Consider the following 26,648-nt stretch of genomic DNA (forward strand, 5'->3'; position numbering starts at 1 on the left):
GAAGTCATTTCTCATTTCTTCCTTTTAAGATCGTGCTTTTGGTGTCAAGTCTGAGCTTTCTCTGACTGAACAAGTTCTCCTGTGCTTTTTCCCCAGAGTTGTACACATTTACATTTCAGCCCATGATCCACTCTGAGTTAATTTTTGTATGAGGCTGAAGTCGAAGTTCACTTATTTGCCCATGGATTTCAAACTACCTCTCCATAACACACCTGTCCGTGGGATTTTCTTCCAACACTATTGCTATCCTTTAAGATTTCTTTTTCAGTTAAAAAATAAAAATGATGGGACTAATCTGTGTCTATAGTTCTAAAAAGAAAATGGTGCTACCAGACCTTTAATGAAAAGCAGCTGTCTCCCTTTCTACCCTCTCCCCATCTTCATTTCCTGCTCTCAGAAGAACCCACTTTCAGCTCTTTGTGTGGTATTTAGCTCCATTGTTCTAAATGATATGCTTCTATTGCTAGTTCTTGATTTTTGGGTTTGGGATGCTATCTGTGGTTTCCTGATATGGCAGGTGAAGACTGCGCTCCCTGCCCTCAGCCTCCCGTGTACTTCTCTCCCCACCTCCTCTTTCCTCCTTCCAAGTTGCTCATAATCACTGTTTTCATCCTGTCGCCATCACTTTGACCATGCACAAGGCCCCACTCCACGCTGGTGTGTTAAATGTCATTGCCTCTACTTCTTGGTCAAGACGTGGGCAGCCCCGTGACTTACCTGGCTCTTCTTGGGTAACGTAAGTCCTCCTCTCACTTGAGTGTGTGGATGCAGGATCTCGATTTGAAGCTGGGCTCCCCCTCCTCAAGCTCTGGCCTATTGTAGGGCAAAGACTGGTGTCAGCAAAGGGATTGTACTTGGCTTCTCCTCTCTTTTTCCATCTACCACTTCTGTTCTTAAAACTCCAGGGAACATATTTCAAGCTCTCTTATAGGTCTTTTTATTTTTATTTTGTAGATTTTATTTGTTTATTTGACAGAGAAAGACACAGTGAGAGAGGGAACACGAGCAGGGGGAGTGGGAGAGGGAGAAGCAGGCTTCCAGTGGAGCAGGGAGCCCGATGCGGGGCTCGATCCCAGGACCCTGAGATCATGACCTGAGCCGAAGGCAGACGCTTAATGACTGAGCCACCCAGGCGCCCCTCTTACGGGTCTTTTTAAATGTCTCCCTTGACTTGATGTGAAATAGGAAGAACGTAAACACACACCCCCCCCTTCAGGCTCTCCAGAAATTTCTCTAAAAACCCTTTCTGATCTCCATCTCCTGACCCATCTATAGCATAGATAAGGTTGGGATGAAGAGTCATGAAAACTAGTTTCCTATCTCTTCTAATTTGGTCTGTTTGCAGTTTCTACATGGCGGTCTCCTGCACGTCCATTTTTGTTTTTTAACAGTTCTGAAGCCGCAGCGGTAACTTCCATTTTTATATCCTGTATCAATATTTACAATGTTATGAGCATTAAAATAATATTCACAGCTGTATCACACAGTGTACTATCATTACGTTTCCATCGTCATTCAACTTTTTATTGTTGGTTACTCTAGCTTCATCCTAAGTCTTGAAGCTGGGTGGTGCTAAGTCCTCTAACGTTGGTCTTTTTCAGAGCTCTTTGATTTCTATAAAAGAGATCATGCTCAGATTTTGATTTGGTTGAGGTTGAATCTATGAATCAATTCAGTGGGGATTTATAGCTTAACAATATGGAGTTTTCCAGTCTTGAACATAGTCTATTTTCCACATCAGTTTTCTTAATTTCTCTCTGCCATGTTTTGCTGTTTTCAGCAGATAAGTCTTATACACTTTTAAATCAGTCTCTCAATACTTCATATTTTTCATGACTTTAAACATCATTTTTATAAAATTTCAATGACCGATTTTTTATTGCTATGTACGGACATACAGTTGATTTTTATATATTCACCTTGTGTCCTGCCATGTTGCTAAATTCACTTATTAGTTTCAGCAGCTTTTTTGTAGATCCTGTAGTTTTTCCATATAGATGATCATGTCATCTACAAATAAAGATTTACTGGATGTTAAGATGCCTTTTATTTGTTTTTCTTGCCTTTTTGTACCTGCTAGACCCTCCAGTATAATGTTGAATAGAATAGTTGGTGTGGACCTGCTTGCCTTGTTTTTGATGTGAGAAGGGTAACATTCTGTATCTCATAATTAAGTACGATGTTAGCTGTAGGTTTTTCATAGATGCCTTCTCTATCAGATTGAATTCCCTTCCAGTCATAGTTTGCTGAGAGTTTTTATCAGGAATGAATTTTTTTGGCATCTATGGAAATGATAATATGTTTTTTCTTTTAGTTTGTTAACAAGGTGAGTTTTGTTAAATTAATTAAAGCAATCATATTCATGGGATAAACCCTTTGTGAGAAAGTTTTTTTTAAAGACAGTTAATTTTAGAATAGTTTTAGATGTATAGAAAATTTGCAGAGATAGTACGCACCATTCCTATATACGCAAAACTGTTCCCTTATTATTTTTTTCCCTTATTATTAACATCTTAGGAGTTTGGGACATCTAGTGAACCTGTATTGCTACATTATTATTAACTAAAGTCTATACTTTATTCAGATTTCCTTAATTTTTACCTAATGTCCTTTTTCTGTTCCAACATCCCATCCAAGACAGTGCATTACATTTAGTCATGATATCTGCTTAGACTCCTCTTGGCTGTGATGGTTTCTAAGACTTTCTTTGTTTTTAAGAGCTTGGCAGCTCTGGGGAGCAGTGTTCAGGTATTTTTTTTTTTTTTAAAGATTTTATTTATTTATTTGACAGAGAGAGACACAGTGAGAGAGGGAACACAAGCAGGGGGAGTGGGAGAGGGAGAAGCGAAGCAGGCTTCCCGCAGAGCAGGGAGCCCGATGTGGGGCTCGATCCCAAGACCCTGGGATCATGACCTGAGCCGAAGGCAGACGCTTAACGACTGAGCCACCCAGGCGCCCCAGTGTTCAGGTATTTTGTAGAATGTCCCTCAGTTGAGATTTGTCTGATATTTTTTTTCATGATGAGACTGGTGATATGGAATTGGGGATATGAAATTGGAAGACCACAGAGGCCAAGTGCCATTCTCAGGGTATCAACATGAAATATTACTATTCATGTTAATTGTAATCGATGCTTTTGCTGACCACCTGGCTGAGGCAGTATTTGTCAGCTTTCTCTGTAAAGTTACTCTTTAAAATATTTCCCTGTGCAAAGGTTTTTAATTACAAATTAAATTTCCTTATAGATGTGAGCCTATTGAGGTTATCTGTTTCTTTTTGAGTGAGTTTTGGTAGTTTGTGTCTTTCATGGCATTTGTCCATTTCATCTAAGTTGCCAGATTTATTGGGATAAAGTTGTTAATATATTCCCTTATTTTCCTTGTAAGATTATATATAGACCTTGTAGTGATGTCACTGCTCTCTTTTCTGATAGGAAATTTGTGTCTTCTCTGGGTATAGATGTATCAGTCTCAAACAACCAGTTTTCTGTTGCATTGATTCTCTATTGTTTACTGTTTTCTAGTTCATTGAGTTGCACTTTGATCTTTATCATTTCATTTCTTCTTTGGATTTCATTTGCTCTTCTTCATCTAATTTCTTAAGGTTGAGGCTGAGGTCACTGAGTCCTTTCTTCCATCCTAATCTGTGTGTTTAGTGCTGGTTTTTCCCTCGAAGTACTGCTTTAGCAGTGCCCCAGAGATCTTGGTATGTTGCCTTCATTTTCATCCTCTTAAAAATAGTTTCTAGTTTCATGTTTGATATCCTCTTTAACCTATGGTTTATTTTGAGGTATGTTATTTAGTTTCCTATATTTGGGGGATTTTCCCTATCTTTCTGTTTTAGATTTCCAATTCATTCCATTTTTCTTGGATAATATACTCCAAATGACTTGTACCCTTTAAAATTTTTTGAAACTTCCTTTTTATGACCCAGGATACAATCCATCTTAGTAAATGTTCTTTGCTTGAAATGCACATGTATTCTGTTCTTGTTGGGTGAAGGGTTCTACAAATGCCAATTTGGTCAAATTGTTTGATAACATAGTTCAAGTTACCTGTACCTTGTAGATATTTTGTCTAGTCTTTTCTATTAGTTTTCAGGCAAGGGGTATTGAGATCTCTGACTGTAATTATGAAGTTGTCTCTTCCTGTTCTATCAGAATTCTATCAGAATTATGGCAGTTCTATCAGAATTATGGGAAGATCGGTTATATGCCCCTCCCCTCCCTTTGTTCTCATTGTTAAATTTGATAACTCATACTGTTTTTAATGACGGGAAATTTTTTTTTTAATGCTTTAAGTATCCTGATCTATTCTCTCTCATTTTTTTCTTTTTAAAATCCTATTAGATGTTGAAACTTCCGTCTCGTTCTCTTTGGCTCATCTTTTCCTTCTTGCTTTCTAGATTTTTGTTCTTTTTACTTTGTTCTCTGAGAAAATTTCACCTTCTGTATTTTTTTCCTTGTACCCGTTCATTTATTTAGCCCATCTATTGAATTTCTTTTTCCAATTGAATAAACTTAAAATAACACAAATTTATTGTCTGTCTTAAGGTTCTGGAGGTTAGAAGTCCTAACATCAAGGTGTTGGTGTTTTTTCAAGAGGCTCTGGGGAAGAATCTATTACCTTGTCTCACACCTTCTAGAGGCTGCCTGCATTCTTTGGCTTGTGGCCCCTCGTCCCATGTTCAAAGCCAGCAGTGGACCATCTTCCAAGCTGTCTGACTTCTGCTTGCAGTGTCCTACCTCCTTCTCTGACTCTCACTCTCCTGCCTTCTTCTTCTAAGGTCCCCTGTGATTACATGGTGATAAAATTGGGCCCACCCACGTCGTTCAGAGTTATCGTTCCGTCTCGAGATCTATAATTTAATCACATCTGCAGATCCCCTTCTGCCACATAAAGAAGGAATCCACAGGTTCTGGGGTGTGGACATCTGGGGTGGGGAGTGGGGAGATGGTTATTACTCTGCTTATCACACCAATAGTCGGATTTTTAAATTTTAACGTGCAGTTTGAGAAGTCATTAGATTCTTCATGTCCCTCTAAGAATATTAATCATACTTTCTACGTGTGTGTCTTGTTACCACTGCCCACCTCCCCTGGTTGTGAGGGAATAAGCGATGCTCTGCTGAGGGAGGTGCATTGGTTTCTGGTTTTCTGGGTGTTTGCGTCCTCATTGCCCTGACTTTGTAGTTCAGGTCCCTGCCCTCATGTCTCCTTCCTGGAGGCAGATGCCTGGGCTCCCCGGTGCTTGGTGGAGACCTGGGATGGGAGGACTCATCTGGCCGTTCTTTTCCCAGAATGCCAGCCAGTCATCCAGCTTCCAGTCCATACCAACTCTAGGCTTTGGGTGTCCTCGGGGCCCGCTTCTGGAGCATCTTCGAGAACCATTCTGGGCTTCATTTCTTCCATCTGCCGCATCCACTTTCCAGCTATTTCTCACATTCTTCACGATTTCTGGTCTGCCAGCGTGTTCATTCTTGTTTCCCAATGTCACTTGGGAAATTTTAAAAATACCTATTTTATAATTGATGGTGATTCGAGATTGAAAGGAAGGCTGCAGTCTTGTACTCAGTCTGTGGTGTCAGCAGGAACCCCCCTCAGGTCCTTCAGCGTGTGTGTCCCCCTGGACGCGTCTCTCTGCTGTTTGTTGCCCAAGGTGGCTTTGGATGCCGAGTGACTATAGACATAATGAACCTTATATCATAGGACAATTATTCTTTTCTCAATTATTTTTTCATCATTCTGATTTCAAGGAGGTAAAGCCACAGTTTTGGACTGGAATATTTTTAATGTCAGATTTTAGCAGAGAAGATAGGCCTTGGCCTGAAAGCCTTTTGCAGGCAAGAGTACCCAGCTTGAATTTAATAAAATTGTCTATTTTGGGGGTGCCTGGGTGGCTCAGTCAGTTAAGTGTCTGACTTCTGATTTCGGCTCAGGTGGTGATCTCAGGGTCGAGGGATTGAGTCCTGCATCTGGCTCTACAGTGGACGTGGAGTCTGCTTGAGGATTCTCCCTCTCCCTCTGCTCTTCCCCCAGTTGCGCGCACGCGTGCTCTTTCTCTCAAAAAAAAAAAAATTGTGTATTTTCCATCATAACTAGTCTCCTGGTTACAGTCTCTATGGCATGTGGCACTAGTTTTCAATTTACATCTTTGATGTAACATTTCATTTAAAGTTATTTGCTCTCTCTTTTTCTCTCTCAAAAAAAAAATCTTTGCCGTTATTTGAATAAAACTGACTTCCTTAAAATATTGTCAAGAGCACACCCAGGCATAGTACCCTGGAGAGTTCTTTTGTATCGTATTAGGTTAATACCAGTTTCTGTCTTTTTTTTTTTTAAAGACCCCAAAGTGTAACCAGTGCTCAACAAAATAGGATTTTCTCACTCATGCAGCAGTCCACGATGGGTGGTGCTCCCAGTGTCCGTGGAGTCACTCGGGCCTGGGCCGATGGCAGCTCTTCCAGCTTCATCATGTGGCTTCCATGTTGCCCTGGCCGTCACCACGCCAGCCAGCAGGAAGGGGAGAAAGAACAGTGGTCCAGGCTAGACATTTCCTCTTAAGCCAGCAAGATGGAAGTGATAGTCTCACAAGCAGGGATGAGAACGGAATCAGAGGACCATGGGTGGTGGCCGAGCTGGGGGATGCGGTCTCTAGTTGGGCAGCCATAGCAGGGCCAATGGGAAGCACACAGCCAGGTGCTAGTGTGTAGAGAGATGGAATTCTGCTGGACAGGAATGGCAAGGCCCCTTGGCCATGATCGAGGCTCCTCGATTAGACCCTGGTTCTGCTCTCTGGAGGGTGCAGGGGACCTCCCTTGCCCTTTGTCCCCGGGGTCCCTAGATTTGCCTGCTCAGGAGTCCTTCATATCTTCTGTGTCTTCACTTCACGTTGGAGGAAGTAGGCTTTGGAAAGCTGCCCCCCTGGGGGACTTGTCCTTAACGGTTGCCTGGGGTCCTTGAGGCCCTGTCAAGGCTGAAGGGATGCAGATGTGTTCAGGTTAGGCTTGTGTTTCCTTTTACACGGTGCCTTCAGAAACCTACTGCGCTTCCGATCTCCAGCGCCTGGTCTGGTAACCGCACCCCAGGTCCCGTCCTCAGATGGAGCTCTGAAGTCCATCTTCTTTCTTCCTCTTCCTGCCTAGCCTTCCTTACGGTACGGAGGCTCCCTCGAGGCCGTCTCCATCAGTAGGTGAGTGGGAGTGGGGAGGTGATGCCTTTCCTTTAATCTTTGCTGCAGAGCTGGGTCTTTCATTTGGCTTAGAGAGTCTCAGAATGATTTGGAATAACAGCCGGCTTGTCTTCCGTTCTTTGGGACAGAGAAGCGGTTAGGTTTTCTCAGCGTGCTGGGACCCCCCCTCTGATCTTTCTCTCTCCCCTTGTATCTTTGCTTACAAACCAGGCAGTTCTTGTCTTTCTTATAATAATTTGCTGGATGCACCAAGAAGGGCTCATGTACACTAACATTTTATTTTATCCAGCTTTTTTCTTTAGAGCTACTGGTAAGCAATATGCTTTCAAAGGTATCATAGGCAACAGTTTCACCAAATGTTTTGCCACGACCTGACGAGGGTCAGCGGCTTTCACGCCTGTTATACCTGCTGCTTCCTCATCACTGGCTGCCCACCAAGTGAGCACCCCAAACTTGATGGTGAGAACACCCCACTCTGGCCCTAGGTTGTGTTAGGTAAGAGTAGTTAATGTTCCACAGAGACTCCAAAAAACAGTGGTTCAACAGGTAGAAATTAAGAGTGGGAGCCCAGGCTGGAGATTCCTCTTTAGGAAATGAGCCCTAAGTGGCTCACATCACTCCCACTCCCAGCCTGGAAGGAGCAGAGTGTGATGGCCATACCTGGCTGCAAAGGCTGGGGACGGGAGGGAAGCTGGAGAGCCGCATCCTACCTGTGTCCATATTCCTGGGGAAGAAAGCAAGCTTGGGTTTTGGTGGTTAGCTTGTGGCTTCTACCGCAGACATCTACTACACGTTTGTTGAGGAAGAAAACATCTGTTCTGTCTCGCACTGACCTCTCTGTAGGGCCCCACATAATTCGTTTCCGTTAGAGTGTGGCCCACGCCCATGCCCACACTGCTAGTGGGAATGCATATTAAGGTAACTTAGGAGTTGGCAGATGTCTTCTGTCGGGGGTCAAGTGGTAAATCCTTTAGGCTTCGTGGGCTCTGGGGCCTCTATTGTAGCCATGTGACTCAGTTAGAAGCGGCCACAGACAATCTGAAAATGAATGGGCAAGGCTGTGTTCCATTAAAACCTTATTTGGCCTTCAGGCCATACATAGTTTGCCGAGCCCTGGGGTGACTCACTGGGAAATCAATTTAGCAGTATCTATCGAAATTAATAAAAATATTTATGCATTCTCAGTGGCTTCATTCCCAGAAATGTATCCTAAGGAAGTAATTTAAGCAATAGCCTATTTGTCCATCTGTTACAGCGCTGTCTAGAGACATGAAAAGTCAGAAGTGAAAATAACCTAATGACCGGTGTTTGTTTATATATATTTGTCAATAGTAGGATACTGGTTAAGTAGATAATGGTACATCAAATGGGATATTATGCAGCTCTTCAAATGCATTCACATGGAAATTATGTAGAAACAAAAATGTTTGTGGTATGATGGTTGAGTGGAAAAGAAAGACACCAAGGTGTAAGTATAGTGTGATGATAATTTTGCAAATCAACATCTGCGTGTAGACCAGGTTAAAGGGTAGTAGGATTATGGGTGATATTTTCCTGTTTTCAAGATATTCTTTAATATCTGAATAAAAGGTATATTTCATAATGGGAAAATTGATGGCCCTCAAGAAAAGGTATACTTCCTTCTTTAAAGAAATTGTGCACCACATTTTTTTTTAAGATTTTATTTATTTGACAGAGAGAGAGAGAGGGAACACCAGCAGGGGGAGTGGGAGAGGGAGAAGCAGGCCTCCTACCAAGCAGGGAGCCTGATGTGGGGCTCGATCCCAGGGCCCTGGGGATCATGACCTGAGCCGAAGGCAGACGCTTAACGACTGAGCCACCCAGGCGCCCCTGTGCACCACATTTTGTTCCCTGTTTTTCCTGGCCCCCAGGAAGCTCAGTGCCAGATGCGAAGGACCAGCGCAGGGACCTTTGACATGCATGCAGCTGCCTCACACGCCTCTCCTCCCCTTACGTCAGGGCCACTGTGTATGCTCATTTGCTTGGCAAAGGCGCAAGCGAACTGCCCCAAGACAGTCCCGTGTCTGTCGCTTTAGTTTAGTTTTTAATAATGCCCCCCTTTTACTCTTAAAAGTTCTCTTGTTTAGATGAAAATCTATTGTTTCCCTAGTGTTTGTGGCTTTGCTTTTCGACTTCTGGTCCAGAAACACCATATTCTGAATATGTGTATTATTGTAAGCCACTTCAAAATTTCTGTTTGGAAAGAAGCTGGATAGAAAGACAAACTAAGTAAAAACTTTGAAAATGCATCCAACCCCAGGCAGCCCATCACCCACCCTCCCCGCACTCTGTTGTATCTGAGTGGAGCACACTAGCCGACCCCGGAACCGAGGGTCCGGCTCCCAAGCTGCCATGCTCTCATCGAGGGAAAACTCGGCTCTTCTTTGACAAAGGGCGTGCTCATCCACCTGTAACGGTAGTAACTTTGGCCTCTCAGACTGGCAGTGTGGAAAGTGTGGCACTCTATTAATAGTGAAGAAGTGTTTTTTTTTTTTTTTTTTAAAGATTTTATTTATTTATTTGAGAAAGCACATGAGATGGGGGGAGGGTCCGAGGGAGAAGCAGACTCCCTGCTGAGCAGGGAGCCCGATGCGGGACTCGATCCCGGGACTCCAGGATCATGACCTGAGCCGAAGGCAGCCGCTCAACCAACTGAGCCACCCAGGCGCCCGTGAAGAAGTGTTTTAACTAAAGTATCTCTTAAGGGCATAAGGACGTAGCATTTGAGTGCCAAAAATATGCCAGGTATATATTATTTGATGATGATATATATATATATCTCATTTCACGGCCATAACAATGTTGCAAGGAAGTAGTAACAGTAGAAAATAAAATAGTAACAAATAATAATGTTATTTTTGTAATGTAATATAGCAGTTGCACTTACTACCGGTCAGCTAATGTACTAAAGGCTTCCTACACATTTCTCATGTGGTTATTACGCCCGTTTTACGGATGAGTAAGTGGAGGCTCATAGAGGTTAAGTGAGATTTTCTCAAGGCCACAGAGGCCGTAAGTAGCAGAGCTGGACCCTTTGCCTTCTGGATCTTACACTTTATATCCTTAAGAAGGAATACTGGGGAACATTTAAAATGTCCAAGAGCATTGGGAATGATGTATTTCCAAGATTCTTGATCGCAGGGAATCTGTAGCCAGCACGTGGTTGCAAAGGGAGTCCGCATCTAAAATGCTGATAGGACAGTGAGTTCTTTGGCTTTCCCATCCAGACTGTGCATGTCAGTGCTTTTGCCCCCTCCTCCTTGGCCAGTAGCTAGGTCCCTGGGCAGATTAAGTTGTTAGAAGAGCGATGGTCAGCCAGAGATCACAGATGTGCAAAAGACGGCTCTTCCGAAGGCTTTGTGTCCAATGGCTGGACTCTCCACCACTGTCCTTCCCAGGAGGCCTCTCTGAAATTGCCCTTGGCAGTAGCTTTAGCCCCTGACTCCAGCATCGGGCTGCGGTGATTTGTGGGTGGAATTTGCGAGGGTAAAGGGGTCCTGTACTGTTTGTTTCTGGGGCACGGTTTCAAAACAAAATGGCATTTTATAGCCTGTATTAATGGGAAATTACTTTCCATTAGGATTCTGACTGATTTGCACATAATGTTTATAAAGTAAAGGAAAAATGTCAAGCATTTCACTAACAATTTAAAGCAAAGCTCACGGGACTGTGCCAGGAACGCATTCCAAGAACATTTTCTTCATCCCTTCTTTCTAAAGAAACAGAAAAGAGGGAGATGAAAGGATGCAGGTCAATTAAGCAGAATCCATTGTGGGACTGAGATGGAATCTTTGATAATACACTTCTCGCTGCCGAAGAGAAAGAGTAAAGTGAGCCAGGAGCAGGGAAGGGGGTGGCGGTGGTGGAGGTCACATCTTGAGATGATGGATTGCAGGCAGAACCAAGTTCAGCCCTGGCTTGGAGGAAGCACAGCCCGTCCAAGCCCAGGCGCGTGGGGTCACCACGCTTCCTCAGCATGTGCTGCTCCCGTGTCCCCAAAGAGATGACAGGGCCAAGAAAAGTCCCCCAGACTGAGACGTGTGCCTGCGTTGTTCCCGGAAAACCCTCGGTTTTGAAGAAAATAGTGGAGGAGTTTGCAGCCTAGGCTCACATGTTTTCCCCGCACCGGCTCATGGGCATCTGGCCCCTCATTGTCACTTACGGAATTAGAAAAAGCATACTTTGCATTTTTTATCAACTCCTTTATTTATGAGGTTTTTTTTTTCCCCCATTTAAGTTCTTAAAGAGGGTGTCACTTTATATAATTACAACTTAGGGTTAATACACTCCAGCTTGCGGTCGACTTTGAAAATATGGAAGGCTGAGGGTAGTGAACACGTGTGGGTTCCAAGTGCACGCTATGGGCATTTCAGAGCGAGGCAAAATAAATCTCTCAAATGGCTTCTATGAAGACATTCTCACTCCCTCCAGGTGTAAAAGAGACTTTTATAAAGTTCTTGACACTGCTAAGGGGGCTCGGAAATAATGTCTAGAGTCTGAGTCGTTCCCCTCGTCAGAGCAAAAATCTCTGGGATTACATTAGAAATAAACATTTATTCAAAAGTCAAGTGTGAAGTTCGAAACTTGAAGGAGATGAGCACTTTGCAAATAGAAATATATGCATTTTTTTTTTTTTTACCTAAATTTCCGAAGAGGAAATTAAAATTTTCACTCAGCAGGGACAGCAATGATTGCTCAGTGGCCAGGTTTCTTGCTTTTTCTTCTTTCCTTCCCATGGCTTTCTGGTTTGTTTTGCTCTCACCAGCCCGCCCTCCGTATGCATTTCTGTACCTTATCAGCCGGCGGGCCGGTCAGTGCTATTGACAAGAGAGAAACCACGAAACAGGAGTCCTGCGGTGTAGCGCAGAATCTGGTACTCATTAGCTGTGTGACTTTGGGTGAGTTTCTTAACTTCTCTGGGCGGGTTTGAACTTGTCCCTAAATGAAATGATTGGACGGAACACATTGCAAGTTTCTTCCCCTCTCAATGCTGTGGCTGCTGCAGTTCTACTTTATGAGTATTTAGCATACTTAAAAACTTGAGAAGTGCACAGATTGAACATTTTTTATGTTCTCTGTTTAAAAAAATATTTCTTTAAATCGATGAAATGTGAGCTATGATTCTTATCGTTGCTCATCAGCCACTAATTCAGGAAGGGGGACGAGTCCCTCTCTTATTTTTCATCCCAAGGAAGCTTTAGAGGGAAAGGCTTTCTCACTGCCGGGAATGGCTTTCTGTAATTCTTTTTTTTTTTTTTTTTTTGAAGATTTTATTTATTTATCAGAGAGAGAGAGACAGAGGCAGGCAGAGGGAGAAGCGGGCTCCTTGGGACTCGATCCCAGGACCCTGGGATCATGACCCGAGCCGAAGGCAGACGCTTAACCGACTGAGCCACCCAGGCGTCCCGGCTTTCTGTAATTCTTTTAAACAGTCTGTAAAAAGAATTTTCGGAAAGCGTAAGGCATAACTTCTGATTTTGCAGTGGGAACTTTAATACCACATGGCTGAAATGATGGCATGATTTTATTATCTCAAATGCCGCCTATTTAAAAATTTTGATACTCTGCAGTGATGATGCATTTGGTCTTTAGGCTAAAATTTGAAATGCCATCATCTAAATATTAATATAGATACTTATGTTTTTTAAAAATAGTATAAAAGTCGATGTTTCCAGGGATAACACGTAGGGCAGTTATAGGGCACAGTCCCAGAGGACTTTATGTTTGAGTCCACAAGAATGACCCCCCTGGAGTTGTCCCATGGGTGTGGCCCCAGCTGTAAACCCCAATGTGAGATTAGGGGGTTGAGAAACACTGGGGAAGCGTAAGAGAGCAGTGCCAGGTCAGACCTGGCACCAGGTGGCTGTCACCGGACCTCCACGACAGGTGCACAAAAGGGAAGAGGTGAGTCTATAGCCAAGTGCCGAATACTTGCCCCGTCCAAAGGGGCACCGGCTGTCAGGTGCAGCTGTTTGTTGCCTAGGAATATGGGCCCAGAGGAGCCGGCCTTTCTGGTGTTTTAAGAGAAGCCAGAAATGATATATTTGTTTACGTGCAATCTCCTGATTTTTAGATATTGGTAACCAAGCCACACTGTATGGAGCAAGGAGCAGGCCAAACAAAACCCATCTGTGAGGGCGCCTGGGTGGCTCAGTTGGTTAAGCGACTGCCTTCGGCTCAGGTCATGATCCCGGAGTCCTGGGATCGAGTCCCGCATCGGGCTCCCTGCTCAGCGGGGAGTCTGCTTCTCCCTCGGACCCTCCCCCCTCTCATGCTCTCTCTCTCTATCTCATTCTCTCTTTCAAATAAATAAGTAAAATCTTAAAAAAAAAAAAAAAACCCCATCTGTGAGCTTGAACTCCACGCCATTGGCCCGGAAGCCACCTCTGATTAAGGCCACCGTGTGTCTTCTGCTCTCCCTTCACTCGGAGCGCCAAAGACAGCCCATAAACACGGGACCTAGGGATCCCAGGAAGCTTTTGAGATAACATCTTGGGACAAGCAAGGCTGTGCAAGGCGGGGAGGGGGGGGCGCAAAGCTTACTGCTCACACCCATCTCCTGCAGCCTGTGTAAGTTGTGGAGGATTGGAATTCAGGGTAAAACAAATCACACATGCTTATTTTTATAGATTACAGTATAATGATGAAGCTTGAGTTTCCCTGACAAGGGATTTCAATAAAACACATCTCCTGTGGACACATAAAGTGTTCCTGTTTCTAGAAAGACAGTTTGTAGACTTCCGCTAGACTTTTCTTAGTAATTTGCTACTTTACTTGTCGTAGTTAGCTTGGGCGGCTATAACAGAATACCACAGACCAGGGGGCTCGACCAACAAACACTTATTTCTCCCAGTGCTGGGGCTGGGAGACCCGAGATCAAAGTGCCACCAGATGCTGTGTCTGGTGAGGGTCTGCTTCCTGGTTTTCGGAGGGCTATCTTCTTGTGTCCTGATGTGGCAGCATTGTTCCATTCACGAGGGTCACCCTCATGACCTAATCACCTTCCCGGAGCCCCGCGTGCCACTGCCCTGGGGATTAGGGCTTCGACGTACGAATTCGGAGGGGATGCAGATATTCAATCTGTAGCACTAACCACAGATTAAGGCATACAATTTGCAGGTAAGAAAATCAGGGCCCAGGGGTGACCTCATCCAGAGTTAGAAACCAGGGATCTGGAGTTCCCATGTAGTTTATTACCAGTGGACAAAAATAGCATGTTAGAGGTGGTGAACAAAATGGTTTTCGTGGTGTTTATCACAATTCCGCACCAGCTCTGTGTCTGGGTCAGCTGAAGGGAAGGTGTTTAGCTTCCAAAGAATTTTTCTGCGAGTGCTTGAGATTTTAGATTGGGAAAAGAGAAATTACAATTTGAACGAAAAATGTTCATTCTAATTCAAAAAAGATGGTATCTCATAGGTTGAGCGGGGTGCCTGGCTGGGAGGGAGTACGCACTCATTGAGTGTCTGAGAGGAGTCTGCACCGGAAATAAATTGGAAAGTTTGGATGCGTTCTGTGCCCCAGTGTGTTAAGAGGTGAACTACCCCGCCATCCTATGGTGCAGGCACAGCCAGGTCTCCTTCCAGAGGGAGGCTTGGGTCCCATTCCCGGTGGGGTAACCCCACCCGTTAACAGGAAACTTCCTCTCTGCTCCTCGGCAGCCTCACGGGGGCGTGAACTTTCAGACTTCAGAGCGGGGAGTGGGCAGAATGTGAGCCTACCCGGCCCAGATGGGTGTCACCTGCCGGCCTCACCATTAGGTGGGCTGTGGGGTCGCAGGGAGGCCCAGGCCCTGGCTCTCACTCCCTCCTTCTGGGTCTCAGTTTCCCCCTCGAGAGAACAGGAATTATCACCCTGACCACACGGGGTTATTCTAAGATCATGTCGATCAGAGGTGCTGGGCACACACGGTGCTTGCCACCGAGCAAGAGCCCACCCCACGGTGGCTGTTCGTGTTACCTAACTGGATATCTGATTTCTTAGCCTACAGCAGACTGGAAGCAGCAGATTAGGAAGGCCGAGGGACTGCTTCGGGAAGGCCCACTGACGGCAGAAAAGTGACAGGTCGCAGCCCAGCGACAAGGGAGGCAAGAGAAAGACTAAAAAAACAAAACAGCAGGAACAAAAAGTCAAAAGGCACAGCAGTCTGGGGCATTTACTAAAAGACAAAGAGCCTCCTCAGGTCAGTAGCTTCTGCAGACGCCATACCTCGTTCCCTGATAGGCACGCACGTCGACAACAGTTTATGAATCACTACTCTGTCCCCTTTCCCTTCCAAAAAACAGGAGTGGGGGAGTGAGGGGGCATCATAGCTTGCCTTTCAGTGGGGATGCTCTGCCCCGGGTCCCTCCAGGCAATGAAATCCCCAGAGTCAGGGCCGGCAGAGAAGAGTGAGCAGGGGGCTCCTTTGAGGGTCTGAAAGGGACCCAAGTTCAAGTCCAGCAAAAGAGTGGCAATGTTTTCATGCTACCGAGAGAAGGATGCCCCCTGTCGCGCCGACCACTCCCCGCCTCTCCCTGTTCGCGGCAGTCAGCGCCAGGAGGAGAAATCCAGCCCTGGAGAACCGGCCCCCAGATCCCGGCGTGTGGCAAAGGAAGGGGGAGAGAGCACAGGAGTAGACCGGGCTGCAGAAACGCCAGGCCCATCAGATGCCACATCTACTCTGGTGGCTGATGCACCACCCGAGTCTACTCCTGTAATTTGCTTTGTTTTTTTTGTTGTTGTTGTTTGTTTGTTTGTTTTTTAATTGAAGCCTGAGCTGCTCACTTTGAAACAGGGGCTCAGGCAGAAGAAAACAGGACAGAGAATAAGTACCCAAAGGACATGCCTAGAGTATGTGGGACCTGGGTAGAGCTTTGAGGACCAGGGAAGGATTTAGGGGAGAATGCTCCCAAAGAGCATTCCAGGGCCTGGGAGCTTCCCAGAGCATGCCAAGCTGAGGATGCACAGGCTCACCAAGCCCAACTGATACACCCCGCTCCCCACCCTCACCCCCACCCCTGGCTTGGGGTTGGCTCAGAAACTGAGGGGGGATGAACTCACAAGCTAATGATTTTCAGATCAAGAGCAGACTCTGGGCCCAGATGGAGGTCAAGTCTCAGCCTCGTTGCTGAACTGCTTTGAACCTGTATATGCCTTAATTTCTCCATCCCTCAAATTGGGGGGAATAACGGTACCGAAGTAAATCCACTGATGTCAGTGAGGCACTTAGAATTTTGTCCTGGCTTTGAGGGTTATGTTGTCATCCCTGTTGCTGATGGGGGCTGAGGGCCATGGAGCCACCACCAGGATGAGATGTGTGAGGCATCTCTGTATGAGTGAGTAGCCCTCTGCATCAGGGACTTGGGGAAACAGAAGGTGGGGTGGGGAGGGCACTCCCCAGAATTTTAGTGTTGCAAAAATAGTAAGAGGGGACCCAATATTGTTAGGAGCTGGGCCACATTATTGCCAAGAGGGAAAGGAAGCATATTTTAGGGAGAACATGATTTCCCTACCCACTGTGCATTCCTGATGCAGTACTTACTCAACCAGCCCCCTTGAAACTCTTGTGTTCTGGTCTCCTTTGTTTCTTTTTTTCTCCTAATGGTGTGGATCAGAACTTGAATAATAAATATTCAACAGGGACACTGCCTTTTCTCTGTTAAAATAATCTTTGTTTCGGTGCTTTAACAAGGAAGACTGTGTTTTTCCCACCTCCACCCTCATGTTACGTTAAGCCAGGTCTCAGGAGTAAGAGAAAATAAACATGGGCCACTCGGCTAGGGCGGGCGGGTGGAGGCAGCGTCCTTTCTGGGCGGCCCAGGCTGCGGCTGGGGGGGTGGGGTCACACCGGACAGCACGCGCCTCCTCATCGGCCAGCCAGGTGCGCGGGCGGTCAAGGGGCAACAGCTGCAAGACCCCAGGGGACTAAAAGAACGAGTTGTCCCCAAAGATGGGACACTGGGTAGGACCCATCTTTCCTTACGGGAAGGTTTCAGCGGAGGTGCTGGCTTCCGATCGTGGGAAACTGGGCCCCCGGGCACCATGCAGGTGTTTGTGTCTGGTCTGGCGTGCAAGACCCCACTGAGGAGATGCAGCCTGTTCTGCCTGGTTCTGTGGGCTCCGTCCATGCTGACTCTGACTTCTTCTCTCTTGTGGAGAGGGAAACTTCCTCCGTGATCACTTCGGGGGGCAGAAGCTTTACTTCTCTTCAAGTGAACTGAACTTGCTTATGAGTCTCCATTTAGACCAGTGGCGGAAACAAGTTAATCTTTTTTCCATTTCTACTGTTGGCCAAAAAAAAAAGAAAAAGAAAAAAAAATTAATCTTTTTTCCATCTCTTCTAATGGTGGAAAAAAACCATAATCTTGCCATTTCAAGGTAACTCGGTCTCTTTCAAGAGAAAGTAGACTATACATTTATTACTTGGTCAATTTAAGACTTAAACCCAGTCAGTTCCATTGAGACTCCCTGTCAGGGCTGTTGGTCTTTCTCACAGACCCTCTCCTCTGCACGCCTCTCCCCCAAGATGTTGCCCGGCTGTCGGGACGTTGCCCGGATGGCACGGTGGCAATCGAGGAGTCTGAACTGCTCACACAGCTGAGATAACTTGTCACTCCAGGCCCGGCTCCGTGGTCCAAGCCTCTAGCTCTGGCTTGTGGGGTCTCTGCATCCTGTGTGCCTGCCCCCAGGCCATCTCTGGTCCAGCTGCCCCCTCCCCAGCACCTCCTCACTTTCTCGGGGAACTTGAGATTTGTTCACAGGTCATGGGGAGCCAGGGGTGGCTCCCTCAGGCCCCTCCCTGCATAATTACACCACCCCACCATGTTGGTTCAGAGCACTTGGGGGACCCGCCTACTCCCAGAGTTCCAGGGGGAAGTGGGGCCTGAGAACGCCCCCCTACCCCGGGGTGGAATCGGGGGAGCATTTCAACCTTCTTGCCCACCCTCTTCTCACTCCAGCCCCTTCCCACCTCTAGAAAGAGCTTGTATGTCTTCTCGGGTGGCAGGAAACAGCCCTTCCCTCTACGCGGCTTGAAATAAAATTTCCATGCTCCGCGTTCTTCAGATCCTGGTTCCTTGGACTCCAGAAGTCAGCCTGTCTGTCTGTCTCACTCTCTGCCTCTTAAATCTCTTAAAAGCCTACCTGGCTCTGGCACGGGCCTGAAAGCCTGTAAACCTTGGCTTTGACACCAGTTCGCAGCTGAAACGGCATGATTTTGGAACCTAGAAGTTATAACATTGACTGCATTGTTCTTGTGCAGACTCTCCTCTCTCCCTAAAGTAAGGGAGGCCGCAGCTCCTTGGGCTGAAGGCCCCCGGCAGCAGAAATGAGCCAGCTTGACAAATGCAATCCTGGGTGTTATTCCAGGATATCGTCCTGATTGCAGAGTTCAGGACAGCCAGCCCGAGCTCTGGCCAGTGCGGGTTTACCTGGTGGCCTGTGTTGTTGGAACTGCGTTCAGTGCTGGGGGCCGTGCAGAGGTGGCCGGAGAGGCAGGTGCTCACGCCTTACCTGAGTCAAGGAACTTTGGCCTGCATCATTACGCCACCCCACCGCCTCTCGGGAGAGACGCCATGTTTTGGGTTCACTTGCTGATGGAGTGTGATATGAGTGCTGGTCGCTTTCCAGCTCTTAGAAAATCAAAGTGGGCAATGTGGCAGTGGTCCCTTGCCTAGAATAAATGAAGTGCAAAGTGAGTAATGTGTCTTTTCCTTGATTTGTTCAGTGTGTGTGCTGGGAGTGCACACGGATGTGCATGTAGCTGGTGGGTAGGGTGAGTGCGTGCCTGCCATTCAGCATTTATTTTAGTCACTGCAGGTAGCTTGCAGAGTCAATGGGAGGAAAGAATAGATGTAGTTAGACCCGTAGTCAGTGTGATAGCCCATAAAATGTCTTGGCAACCCTTAGTGGCATCACAGATCATGTAGGAGGTGACATCAGCAGGATAGATCCCAGGCTGGGAGCCCTGGTGTCTGGTTCTGGCTTTGCCATTAGTCCTGGGGCCGGGCTGTTATGACCTCTTGGAGGTATCACTGCCTCTTCTTCAAAAAGAGAACGGTCCATGGAAGAACACCATTACCCTCATAGCACTAATATTTCACGTTCATGGAAATGCTTTCCAAGATGACTGTGTGGTTTGGCACCTGACTCCATCTCCCTCTTCACTGCGCTGGGAGTGCAAGACATGCTAAAAGGATAGTAATCACTTTTATAGACCACATTAAAACAGGTATTCGTTAATAAAGTTGACTTTGACTCAACAGCCCAAGTTGGTATGGATTTTCAGTACCCCCAACCCTCCCAGCTAGGCATTGCATTTCCAAAGGAAAATGAAAAGTTCTGCATGCTAAACACTCAGTTTCCCAGTGCTCGGAAGCAACTGGATGTCGTTCTGTTCAAATTCAAGATAATGAACTGGACCTCCGTGTTGAAGTCCTTCCACGGCCATCATTAGCACAAATGGAATATACCAAGTCGGGGTGGGATGGAGGTATGTCATGGAAGGAGCCATCCAAATGCCAGAAACATCACATACGTTCTAGAGACTATAGTGCATGTGAATTTAGGTTCTAAAAGGCTCACCTACCTGTAAGTTACCACATGGGAAGGAGCTTCTTCCCCGGAGAGGGAGAGGTGGGTCTCCTTCCTTTCCCTACCAGCTGAAACTCCTCGACATTCCCGAGCTCTGGCTGAAGAAAGCAGAGGGAAGGGAAGGCCGTTCGGCGGGTGATTTACACCCTCCCTTGGACATTGGAGAGACCTGAGAAATTTTAAGAATTCTGAGGCCCAGGTCCCATCACCAGAGCTTCTGATTTAATTGGCCCCGGCTTTTTAGTCTGCCGCCCTGTTGAGAGCCACGGTGACAGGAAGACAGTGGGGCCATCTCAGCCCCACTGGGGAACTTCACGGATAAACAGCCCGCAAGTGAAGGAGTGCCTGGCTTCCACTCCCACCCGGGTGTGGACAGAGTGCTGGCAAGGTCAGGAGCGGGGCTGGCACTGAAGGAGGGCCTCCCCGTCCGTCAGAGAGACAAACGGGCCCCACGCAGGGATTTGCTGCCCAGGAGGGGCTTCTCACTTGACCAACCAGAGAAACACCCAAATTTATATTCTCTTTACGGGGACATGAAAGATTTGGTGAGGGAGGAACATAATCTTTAGCAGAACTTCTTTCGACTCTCAAAGTCGGGAGAGAGAAAGAAAGAAGGATGTTTCATAATCACAGAAAAAGGCAGTAGGAACAGAAAGCATAAAATAGGATGGCAGAGGTAAGATGACGTACACGGATATTTCAGTCCTGTGTGGGGATGCAGCTCGTCTTAAAGGACTTGGACCATGCACCTGGCGTGGTCTTGCCCCGGGACACTGCCTCGCACCTTTGCAGACCTTGCTCTGCTGGCGTGACGAAAGAAATGGGGCCATGAAGAGTTGGCTGTGGGTGGTGTGGAGGCCTCCCCGGTCTCCTTCTGGATGGCCTGTTCTGCCTTCTGGCGGTGGCCTCTGCCCGTGGGGTGGTTGCTGGGTAGACAGGGTACATGGTCTTCGTAGGGTGGGGCTTGGCTTCCTTCCAGCTCCATCTTCCCTGGGACACTTGTGTCTGCTCTGAACTCACCAGTGGTCCATGCCCTTGACCTCTCTGGGTCGGGCATCACCTCCCCTGGCCAGGGTAGCCTCTCGGGCTCCTCATCCTCCTGCCTCGGCTTGGAATCATGAGAACCACTGAGGCCACCTGTCCCCGTGAGAGGCTGTGGTGACCTGGACTGGGATGACCCCCTCTCCTTCCCAGGCACTCTTATGTCACTATCATAAACTGTCGGAGAAAGCATTCTACATTCAGAAATCCATAAGCCAAGATAATTGGGGGCAAGTTTTTTCAAATCTTCAAGCTCGAAGATTTTAGAAAATAGAAAAAAAGGTCTATTTTATAAAGCTGACATGCTCTGATATCAAAGCCTGACCAGAATATAAAATGGGAGTAATTTCACTTTTAAAATACAGATGCAAAATTCTTAAATGGTAACAAACCCAGTCTAGCTCTAGGATAAAGGTATCACCCACGAGTAAGTGGTGAGGTGGTCATCACTCATTAAGAATATTCTAGGGCTGCCTGCGTAGCTCAGGCAGTTAAGCAGCTGACTCTGGATTTCGGCTCAGGTCCTGATCTCAGGGTCCTGGGATCGAGCCCCTTGTCAGGCTCCACGCTAGGCGGGGAGTCTGCTTGAGGACTTTCTCTCTCCTTCTGCCTCTCCCCCTGCCTACGCAAATAAATAAATACATCTATGGAAAAAATATTATAAAACTAATCTTAATATTAAAAAAATATGATCCAGTTAAAATCAAAAATATGATCCAAAATGAGATTTTTTTTTTTTTAAGTAATCTCTGTGCCCAATGTGGGGCTTAAACTCACCGCCCGAAATCAAGAGCTGTATGTTGTACCAATTGAGCCAGCCAGGTGCCCCCCAAATGAGATTTTTATGGGGGGAAACTCAATACATTGATACTGAAGCTTATCTGGTGGAATGATTTCATGAGAATAGGAAGTGAAGAACTTACCTTATGAATTATTAACACTTACTTTAAAGCTACAATATTTAAAATGATACATCATTACAGTTACCTAAATGCATCAGTGGAAAAAATAGAAAATTCTGAAATACACCCAAGTAAACATGATCATTAAATATATGATGAAGATAGAAGTAATATTTGAAGTCAGTGGAGGAAGAATGGATCCTTTGATAAGTTGTCTTGAGATAACTGCTTCAGCATCGTCAAAAATCAATAATGCCTCTGTTTGCCAAAACTCAATGGAATTAAGAGTAAAAATTTTCACATGAAAAAATTAAATCATTCCTGGGATGCACTTAGTTGAAAATATATATATATATATATATATATATATATATATATATATATATATATACACACATATATATATATATTTCTTCTCCATATATATATATATGGAGGAGAAAATAGGGATGGTTAGGTGGATGAGCTTGACTGTGCTGATTAAAATTTCTGCATGTGTTTTCTATGTGCGCCAGAAACCCCCTTCCCTGCTCCATCCCCAGGACACGCTCCAAAAACAAATGGAAGAAAACATGATAAATATAAAAAATATTTTTGACATTTTCTAAGGGGCTTCTACAACTTTTAAGGCAAAAAACAATAGACAAATAAATTGACAGTAAAAGTTAAAAGTCTTGGAAAAATTTGTGTCCTATGAATAGTAAATCCCCTTCTGAAGTTTACCTTCAGGTACTGATTGTGCATGTTTGTATATAAACGTGAATTAGGATGTTTTTCAAAGAGTTCTCTAGGAAAGCCTAAAGAGAACAAAAGCAAAAGAAGAGGAGAGAGAGAGAGGGAGAGAGAGAGAAGGGAAGGAAGGACCTTATCTATCCAGCGATATAGGAAGTGGGTTAAAGAAATTATGTCATACTGAGCGAGCTGACGGCTGGTGGGCAATTAAAAGTATTCTGGAAAGAGATTCACAATAATATGTATAGGAATGTTCTTTGATGAGAATATATTATGTAAATACATACACAGATGCGTTCACCAAGACATCTGGAAGCTTGTCCACCAAAACATTAATTTAACATTGGTTGGCTCTGGGTTAGTGGGTTATATCTGACTTCTCAGTTTTGCACACTTTTCTCCTCCCTTCCCCCTCTCCTTCCTCCCTTCTCTCCTCCATCCCTTTCTTACTCTTGCCAGGTTTTAGCTTTGAAATTAAAAAATAACTATTTGAAAAACGTTATTCCAAGAATGCCTGGCTTCATAGAGTAAGTAAGCCCAGCACGTGAGGCTGGGCTGTGATTAGCTGGCCCATCTCCCGTGTCACACCTGCCTCATTCCAGCTCCTGGTCACCGGCTCCGGGAAGACATCCCGACCACCCAGGCCTTTCCTGCTTCTCCCTGCTCTGAGCTTCTGAGCCATATAAGTGATTTAAGTGATTCTCCACCTCATCTGTGCCCTTGGAATGTTGCACACGCATTGTCCGGTGTCCGCACACAAACCAGCAGCTCCCTGAGGGCGGGGCTTGGGCCTTGGAATATTCTGTGTCCCCCTCGGGCTCCGGGCTTTCAGGGAGGTGGGCTGGGCCTGACTCCTCCGGAAGGAAGGGAGTACCAAAGGGAAAAGCCAAAAGCCGTGGGCCCAGGGAGTCAGCGAGGGTGTCCTTTGGCTGGGGGAGGCTGGGGCAGACACCGTGAGCCCAGCACCGGGGAGCGGGGTCCAGCCCGCCTTGTGGGGAGGAAGGCGGGGGCCCGCTGTTCCTGACCTCTCCAGCTCCCCGCTCCTCCAGGGATAGTGTGTCATGTTGACCCGTACTTTTTGTCTCCATCTGACGTGGACAGGTTCCCCGCTCCTCCAGGGATAGTGTGTCATGTTGACCCGTACTTTTTGTCTCCATCTGACGTGGACAGGTTCTAACGTTCCCATGGACCAGCCCTGCTGTCGTGGTCTCTATGATTTTGAGCCAGAAAACCAAGGAGAACTCAGATTTAAAGAAGGGGACCTCATTACATTAACCAATCAAATCGATGAAAACTGGTACGAAGGGCTGCTACACGGGGAATCTGGGTTCTTCCCCATTAATTATGTTGAAGTGATCGTGCCTTTACCTCAGTAAATGTGTAACTCACACTCCGGACATACCTTCCTAACTGCAGTGAATTCACACCGGTGTTGTCTCAGTGTGTCTGTGACATCCTTGTTCTCGGACCCAACTTAATGACTTTTGTACGTGCGTTCTCTTTATAATGTATTTTGTATCCGTTTCACTTGTATAAATGATTTTCTGTCTTAGCTACATGATGAAACTATAGTTTTCTTTTTTCTTTTTCTTTCTTTTTTTTTTTTTTGCTTATTGTCCTAAAAGTCATCGGTTGAATAAATGAATGTGCTTCTTGTTGCTAAAAATAAATTGCCGTTATGTCCATGAATTGCCCGTTTATATTCCTCAGCGGCAACGGAATGCAAAATTTGAAACTTAAGAAATGCTAAATATTTTGTTTCCTGACATTTCTGATGTCATCTGGTCTTTCCTTATGTTTTAGCTGACTGTGAATCGCCCAATAAATATGACACACCATACCATGTTGGCAAAAAGCCTTGGTTATTCTTGATGTTGAATGGACTTCTAAGCGCCAGTGTGGATGTGTGGATGCTTCTTCCTGAGTCAGCAGGTCTGAGAGTGGGCCTTCACTGTTCCCTGATTCGAACACAGCACACCCTCCTTCCAATTCAGGGATAGAAGACTCTTCCATGCACTGTCAGGTTTATTTAAAGAGAGCTTAACACAAGCTTCTGCTGCTGCCCATTATTGGGTAGGCATTTCACGCAGGTCCTGTTGGCATGCTCAGGAGGGAGCAGGGTCAGGAGTCAGGTTGAGTGCACGGTAATAAGACCGCTTGGGTTCAGAGAGCCAGCCCCTGGCCTCGCTCGGAGTATGCACTCATCATGTACTTGGATCCGGGGGGTGCCACAGCACTCATAGGGGCGGGTACCCTTTTTCCTTCCACAGAGACGGAGACCCATCGGACGGCTTGCCCAGGATCCAAGAGCCTGTGGTGTGAGAGGCGGAGTTTGAGCTGCACCCCACTGCCCGCTGAGGTGCCCACTGAGATCACCTGGCGGGACCTTGCTTTTCACTGACATTAGTAACAAATGCCCAGCGGTCAGGTTGGTTTAAGGTGACCGAAACCAGACTTCTCAGTCTTCTGGGTCCTTGGTACATCAGTAGAGTCACAACAACATGCTGGACATTTTTCCTCCTTTCTTTTCCCACCAGCTCCCTTCCCCGACATCTCCTCTAAAGCAGTTGTATATATAGCGTCCATAATAAAATAATACTAATGACTAACATGTATTGAGTGCTTACTATGTGCCAGGTGCTACTGTAAGCATTTAAATGAATAAACTCAATCCTCATAACAACCCATTTTGCAGATAAGAGAACTGAGATGCAGCAAGGCTGAGTAATCCGTCCACGGTCACGTGGTCGCGAAATGCCAGAGCTGGGCTCCTGACCTAGGGAGTCTCCCTCCCGTGTCTGTGTTCACCTCTCTCCCATGCTACCTCTTATCCTATGTGTTTGCCCCCACATACTCACGAAGTAGCTTTTTATTTTTTTATTTTTTTTAAAGATTTTTTATTTATTTGACAGAGAGACACAGCGAGAGAGGGAACACGAGCAGGGGGAGGGGGAGAGGGAGAGGCAGGCCTCCCGCCGAGCAGGGAGCCCGATGCGGGGCTCGATCCCAGGACCCTGGCATCGTGACCTGAGCCGAAGGCAGACGCTTAACCATCTGAGCCACCCAGGCGCCCCACGAAGTAGCTTTTTATACTCCGTCCGCTTTCCGTCGCCAGCTGCCGTATTTGAAACTGGTCAAAGAGAAGTCCAGAGCCATTCCCAATGCCTGCAGTATGCTTCCATATCTTGTTTGGGAAATAAACTAATTGCAGTAACTGCACTAACTGTAACTGCAGTTATAGACGGGGTGGGGGGTCTTGTGAGGTTTCAGTAAATGGCTCCTCTCTTTCCCTTGTGAGTTCTAAATTGGGGCATTATTCAAGGGTTAAAACAGGTAAGAGCCAGTATGTAACCTGCGTCATAAAAGGCTGATTCAGAATATGTAGCTTAGGATGAGAGCAAAAGCATCTGCTAACAGAGCCCCAAGGGGATCAGACATACTCACCTAGTCCAGTCTGGGAGGGGTGGACTGTCGTCACCTGCTCTTAGAGGGACAGAGCCTTTAACCGTGGCTGCCAACGGTCAAGGATGCACATTCCCCGCATGCAGGCCAGCTTCCGAGGAGGGGCTCTGATACTTGGGCCCGGTTCCTAACCCAAATTCACAAGCACGGTAACTCAACTAGCCAGGATTATTTGGAGAAAATCGCTCCTCATTGAAACTGGGAGAATGGGGAAAAGGTATTTATTTCTATCTGGGGAATGAAGATGAGCATGGTTCAAAGACGACTCAATGTTATCATAAGGCCAGACAGACCTATATAAAAGGGAAAATGGAGTATTTATAAGAAATATCCTTTATAACGGTTTTTTTTAAAGATTTTATTTATTTATTTGAGAGAGAGAATGAGAGACAGCATGAGAGGGAGGAGAGTCAGAGGGAGAAGCAGACTCCCTGCTGAGCAGGGAGCCCGATGTGGGACTCGATCCTAGGACTCCAGGATCATGACCTGAGCCGAAGGCAGTCGCTTAACCAACTGAGCCACCCAGGCGCCCTATAACGGTTTTTAAAATGAGTTTATAACCATACAATAAAGCAAGGGAGAAAAATGGCCTAGAGATTGAAAAGCAAGAAATAAAACTCTTTTTTCTGCAGAAAGCAAGATTGAATATGTAAAAAATTCTTAATCTACAAAAAATGTAGAACTAATACATATATATTTATATATTAACATATATAGTAGTATATATAAT

At 46.0% G+C, this 26,648-nt stretch overlaps 1 protein-coding gene across 10 annotated transcripts in view; it reads left to right on the forward strand.

The window, feature by feature from the left end:
• The window catches only part of SH3GL3 (SH3 domain containing GRB2 like 3, endophilin A3), a 155,391-nt gene that overhangs the window by 124,407 nt on the left and 4,336 nt on the right, over positions 1-26,648 (forward strand). For 4 of the 10 annotated variants that reach the window (XM_027571927.2, XM_027571930.2, XM_027571931.2 and 1 more), the window contains one exon: positions 23,627-24,303. The exons of 1 other annotated variant lie outside the window; for it this stretch is intronic. In XM_027571927.2, coding sequence (XP_027427728.1) covers positions 23,627-23,832 — 206 coding nt within the window. In that variant the 3' untranslated portion in view covers positions 23,833-24,303. Of the gene's footprint in view, positions 1-15,191; positions 15,391-15,737; positions 16,794-23,626; positions 24,304-24,726; positions 25,021-26,648 lie in introns of those variants that run through there. 5 more of the 10 variants (XR_003515913.2, XR_003515912.2, XR_003515915.2 and 2 more) reach the window with 5 other exon arrangements.

This window comes from Zalophus californianus, chromosome 6 (genome assembly GCF_009762305.2).
Source record: "Zalophus californianus isolate mZalCal1 chromosome 6, mZalCal1.pri.v2, whole genome shotgun sequence".
Classification (NCBI taxonomy): Eukaryota; Metazoa; Chordata; class Mammalia; order Carnivora; family Otariidae; genus Zalophus; species Zalophus californianus.